General features: G+C 44.5%; 1 protein-coding gene across 1 annotated transcript in view; it reads left to right on the forward strand.

Annotated features, from left to right (window-relative positions):
- mfsd4b (major facilitator superfamily domain containing 4B) overlaps window positions 1–4,206 on the forward strand; it is a gene marked incomplete at its 3' end in the record, with an annotated part of 12,401 nt that extends 8,195 nt beyond the window's left edge. Inside the window, 3 exon segments of the mRNA XM_014030677.1 lie at window positions 2,407–2,575; window positions 2,657–2,773; window positions 3,184–4,206. Of these exon segments, the coding sequence (XP_013886131.1) occupies window positions 2,407–2,575; window positions 2,657–2,773; window positions 3,184–4,206 (1,309 nt within the window).
- Window positions 4,207–5,816: the final 1,610 nt, after the last annotated feature.

Raw genomic sequence — 5,816 nt, forward strand, 5'->3', positions numbered from 1 at the left:
TTACTATATATTGGTGCACTTTAAGTATTTTTTTATCAGTCAATTTATATATTTCCGCTTTTATTTTTAATTATGTCAGTTTCGGTCCTCCGTACAGCAGAAGCCTGATAATCACCCATTCATTCAAATCAGGTGTGTTTGAGCAGAGAAAAAACAAAACATGCAGGCTGCAGCCCTCCAGGACCAGGACTGCCCACCCCTGCTTGAACACAACCGTGCAGCAGTCTCCTGCACAGAACCTGCTCCTCAGCCGTCCTCCACTCTGCAGATTACTGATCTGCTTCCTGCTCAGTGGAAGAACAGAAAACTGACCTGTTCCTGGACTTCATCYGTCTCTGACACCTCCCTGCAGAGTTAACAGGTGAATCCATCATAAAAGGCTGTTAGAGTCTGATTTATCATCACCTGCTGCTGAAAGGTGGAGGTGTGCAACAGTGTGTGTGTTACCAAAACACTGGATGAAGACTGATGAACTTTTGAACTCATCTGCTGCAGATCTGTCCTGCCCACAGCCACCAACATCTACAACTCTTTAAGGAAACCAGCATAATGAGTTACAACATTTAATTAATAAAGTATTTCTTTATTGAACTGAAGTCAGCCAGTTTTACACATCAAGTTAAAACTTGTGTTTGCAGCTGATTGTTGTCCTCTGAGCAGGACAGTTTCAGTATTACATGAAATGTTAGGTAATGCTGTTTTCAGGGCAGTCGTTTCTCGTTATAATAASATGTTAGTCTGAAACTGGTGATATTCCTTCAAAGCCTTTATTTATTTTTATCAAGGTGCAAAAMGCCTGAACTCTTCATAAGAGTAGTGATTCTGTTTGGTTTGAATCCTCTCACAGAGAGCAAGGAGTTTAAAATGACTAACATTGTTACAAACTACTAAAGTGTAAGGAAATACGTGTTCAATAACAGCTGAAGTCAGGTGAAAACACAAGTGTTAAATAAAACGATCTGTGGTAAGAAATAATTGCCATACAACATCAGAATTCTGGAGTGAGGGTTTTATTCAGCCATGAACTGGCATGTCAAACCACACACTGGAGTCATAACAGGAAGTCGACCAATAAATACAGGATCTTCAATGCCGAGTTCGCCCCTGCTGGCCTACAGCTGAATCACAGGCATTCATACAGACAGCCCTCAATCTATTGTTAATACAGTTTTAATTATGTGTTGTTATTTTCGGACATGTATCTACGCTATTTCAATTAACACATTGTAAGAAATATAACAAACATTATAAAGGTATTATAAARTAGAAAACCCTAACTCTGTGTTGTATTTAATCAGTACTAACTATAAATTTCTTCAAAAGAATAATCAGTTATCATATTTCTGAGTGTTTAGTTCAGAGATTCTATGAGCCGTGGCCTAATTGTGGGCCGTGAACATTTTTAAAAAGTTTTTGAGGGCCGTGGGACCACATTGATTTTAAAATAAGGTGTAATACACTTTTTCACCACTAGTAGCAGTAGTGCACCACTCAGATGTTTAACAACTTTTTAATATGTAGAAGAAGAACCTTAGAAACCTGCTGAGAATGGAAACTTATTTTAAATGAAAAGTAGAAACAAAAATGAAAGTAACTCATCAAAAAACACCAAAGTTTGTCACTAATATGAAGAGCAGCTTCTGTTTTTACCATGTAATATTTTAAAAGTTCAAAACATTATCAAATACAGTTGCTGATACAACTATATTTTAATTTGTACTTTAAATTAATTTTTGTAATTTATTTTTAAACATTTTGTCAAAAAGCTGTTGTTACTGTTATTGTTTGTCACTAATATGAAGAGCAGCTTCTGGATGTAAAAGTTTAAAAAGGCTTTATTTTCATTTGTACTTTATCAAATTTTTTTTGGAACATTAAATATTTTTGAATGTATTTATTTTATGATTACAATTTTATTTATTGAATTGTCTATTTTTGTTATTGGTTGTATTAAATATATATACAGTATATTTGTGCTGATAAGCCTGAGTGGTCTGTTGACTGACCTTTATATTTGTTCAAATAATAGTTATGGGCAGGTTACAATATAAAAATATTTGTTATAATCATGTCTTGTGATTATTTGACAGGAGTTTTACTTTTAAACTGTACGTGTATTTAATTTAGTTATGTTAGTTATGATAGTTTAGTTATGATGTAAATACAATAAAAATTAAACCAAGATTTATAATAATTATCATTTTGATCCATACATTGGTAATGTCTGACTGGACCTCAGGTCACTTTGTGTTCAATAAACTGGGCCCTGAGGTCAGAAACATTAAGAAGCCCTGGTTTAGTTCCAGTTAAAGCTCCAAACATGAAGCACCTAAAACCCAGCAGCAGGTGGTGTTGTGGTGGTCTGTAGCTGAGGGTGGGTGTGAGCAGGTTTCTGTTTGTCTTCAGGGAATGAGCATCTCTGTCCTGGGCCCCACCTTCAAAGACCTGGCTGAGAACGTGAACAGGAGCATCAGCAACATCTCCTACATCTTCGTCGGCCGCTCTGCGGGCTACATCGGGGGCTCCCTGATAGGAGGCTTTCTGTTTGAGTGGATGAACCCCCACCTGCTGCTGGGTAAGGCCCCGCCTACAGGTGTACACTGCACTCTTCTCTGATTTTATTTATTCAAATCATTTCTTGGACTTGTTCTGGCAGGACTGTCGGTGCTGCTCACTGCGTCTGGGATGTATGCCATCCCTTTCTGTAAGCAGGCGGCACTCCTCACCGGCTTCATGTCCAGCGTTGGGATTTCTATGGGTGCTTTGGATACAGGTGAGACTRCAGGTGACCGGACCAGGACCAGGTGCAGCGCCTGGAAGACCTCATTTTGTAATAACAACACATTATGTAATAATGTAATAAAATCAGGCTTCAAAATGTAATAAACTCACCCGAAAACTACATTATGTAATAATTGACACAAAATGTAATTAAAGTCTTTAACACATTTTATAATACTCGCAGCTGCGTTTTGTAATAACATTATTACATTTTGCAGCTATTATTACAAAATGTGGTGGTGTAATAATCTGGTGCTTTATGTAATAAACATTCAAAAACCAAAACATGGAGCTGAAATGTTTCAGTTGAAATGTGAGTATCTAACCTGCTGTTTTTGAACCGGTACTTGTAAAGATGCAGGTGTGTGTGGTTGTGACTGTAACATGTGTCCTCTGTGTCAGGGGGGAACGTCCTCATCCTGAACACCTGGGGGGAGCAYTCAGGTCCTCACATGCAGGCTCTTCACTTCAGCTTCGCAGCCGGAGCCTTCCTGTCGCCCATCATAGCCAAGCTGCTGTTCGGCTCAGAGAGTGAGGCTGAGACCACCACCTCCTCGWCTCTGAACTCCTCGTCTCTGAACTCGTCTCTGAACTCCTCATCTCTGACCTCCAGGTCTGTGGTCACCGCGGCCCCCCCGGTCATCRTAGAGTCCATGTGGTCCTACATCGTGATCGGCTCCTTCCTCCTCCTCAACTCTGTGTTCTTCTTCGCCCTGTACTGCGGCGGCGGCGGCGCGGCGCGGGACAAGCCCCGCTCGGCGTCAGAGCGGCCCCTGGTGGCCAGACACCACACGGTGCTGGTGGTGATGCTCTTCTTCTTCTTCTTCGCCTACGTGGGGGCAGAGGTGGCGTACGGCTCCTTCATCTTCACCTACGCCAAGGACCACGCCCACATGTCCCCGCCCGAGGCCGCGGGGCTGAACTCGCTGTTCTGGGGGGCGTTCGCCGCCGCTCGGGGGCTGGCCATCTGTTTTGCGGCCTGCCTGCACCCGGGCACCATGATCGTGCTGTGCCTGGTGGGCTCCGTGGTCTCCTCTCTGCTCCTCAGCCTCTTCAGCAGGAGGACCGTGGCTCTGTGGGTCTGCAGCGGACTCTACGGGGCCTCCATGGCCACCACCTTCCCCAGCGGCATCTCCTGGCTGGAGCAGTACACCACGGTGACGGGCCACACGGCGGCGGCCTTCGTGGTGGGCGCAGGTCTGGGTGAGATGGTGCTGCCGGCGCTGGTGGGCTTCCTGCTGGGCAGGTTCCCCCAGCAGCCCCTGCTGATGTACCTGTCCCTCATCACCGCCGCCTTCACCTCCATCCTCTTCCCCTTCATGTACCGGCTGGCCTCAGCGCCCGGCAGCCCCACGGACGACGGCGAGTCCAGGCAGGCCCTGCTGGACTCAGGGACCACCGAGGAAGAGGAGGATGAAGTTGAGCGGTGGAACAACGCAGACTTTGAGCTGATAGAAATGGACGAAGCGTCCAACGAGACGCCGTCTCCTCCTGCAGCCTCCAGCAGCCGGACCCTGGAGGCTGCAGGACCACACCTGGGTCCTGTGGTCCAGGACTCTCCCTGACCCAACCTGCTGTCTGTGAAGAGACAGAAAACAGACTGAGACCTCAACCTGCCTGCAGCTGAGACCACCTGAACCCACCTTAGACCTGCAGGTCTACAAACCCCTCAGATCTAAAACTGATCCACATCTGCCTTGTTTCATTTTAAAGTGGACTCTGTGGTCTGGTTCTGAGCCCAGCTAGTTCCCACTCCAAGTCTCAGAAAGCACAAATCCCAGGGCTTAGAGTTCAGTGCCTTGCTCATGAGCAGAACAGTCTTCATCCTACCAGCCACATCTGTTTGTTTTGTGACTGTTTTTGTCTCGAACATGTTCAGAATAASTCTGACTCAGTGAAAAGTTGACATGAAGTTTTTATTAAATCAGACTTTAATCCTCAGACACAACAATCAAAACCACGTTTGTCCTGTTTGTGTTTTTATACAAGTTTGTCTGCACACAGTTTCACACTGTGTGCAGACAAACTGCACACAGTGTGAAACTGTGTGCAGTTTGTCTGCAGCACTGAAAAGCAGCTGCAGTTTGTCTGTAAAACACTGTCAAATGGACATAAAGCCATACAAGTAAAAACACTCTGCATAAATTATTCTAGTATTGCAACTGTCCCAGATTGTATAAAACTGAACGGCTCTCCGGTCCTCTTAATGCGTCACATTCACTCTGAACCAACGTCTAAAACCAAGGATCAGCTGCAGGTTTAATGCTGCCACAGTGACCTGGAGCTGAAACACACTGTAGTGGTTTGAAGCTTCGTCTCAGACACGACTCGTCACCTTACAGGACAGAGAAACCACCAGGTTCGGTCAAAGCACCATGAAGACCACAGTCCAGGAGCCAATCAGAACTGGTCCAGCAGCAGTCTGAGGTAGGGGGCCCTGGAGAGCTGTCTGTTGACCCGGGACAGCTTGTAGAGGACAGGACAGTCCAGGGACACACAGGAGACCTGCCGCTCCGCACAGCCGCTACAGTTCCTGCAGATCTGAACACAAACACACCTGTCAGTCAGGAGGACCACCTGCAGATCCCCCGTTCAGCCAAGATGAGACAGAAACTTCAGAATCACWAGCTGCRTTTCCATTSACCATGAAAATGCGCAAATTAGAATTTCAAAAATAAATTTGCACAATGGAAACACGCCAATTAAAAAAATTACRTTTTTCGACAAAATGTTTTTGCACTAGGATGAGGTGGTTTTTCTGCCGTATCGAAATTGGTGTTTTTCACAAAACTGCAGTGGAGTTCCTACAGCTTAATGAAAGTTACATTTAAGACCTCTTTAATGTCACTTGAAATTAAATTTAAGACCAAATTCACAATAAACACAAATGCAGAAAAAAACAGTGACAATTTTACACAAATGTTTATTTTAAAACTACAGAGCTCGAGAGGGGACACGGGGATTTTTTTTCTTTTGTGTTCCCTCGCAATACCTTTGCGTTCCCACGCAATACTTCTGCGTTCCCTCGCAATACC

The sequence above is a fragment of the Austrofundulus limnaeus genome, unplaced genomic scaffold (genome assembly GCF_001266775.1).
Source record: "Austrofundulus limnaeus strain Quisiro unplaced genomic scaffold, Austrofundulus_limnaeus-1.0 Scaffold1102, whole genome shotgun sequence".
Lineage (NCBI taxonomy): Eukaryota > Metazoa > Chordata > Actinopteri > Cyprinodontiformes > Rivulidae > Austrofundulus > Austrofundulus limnaeus.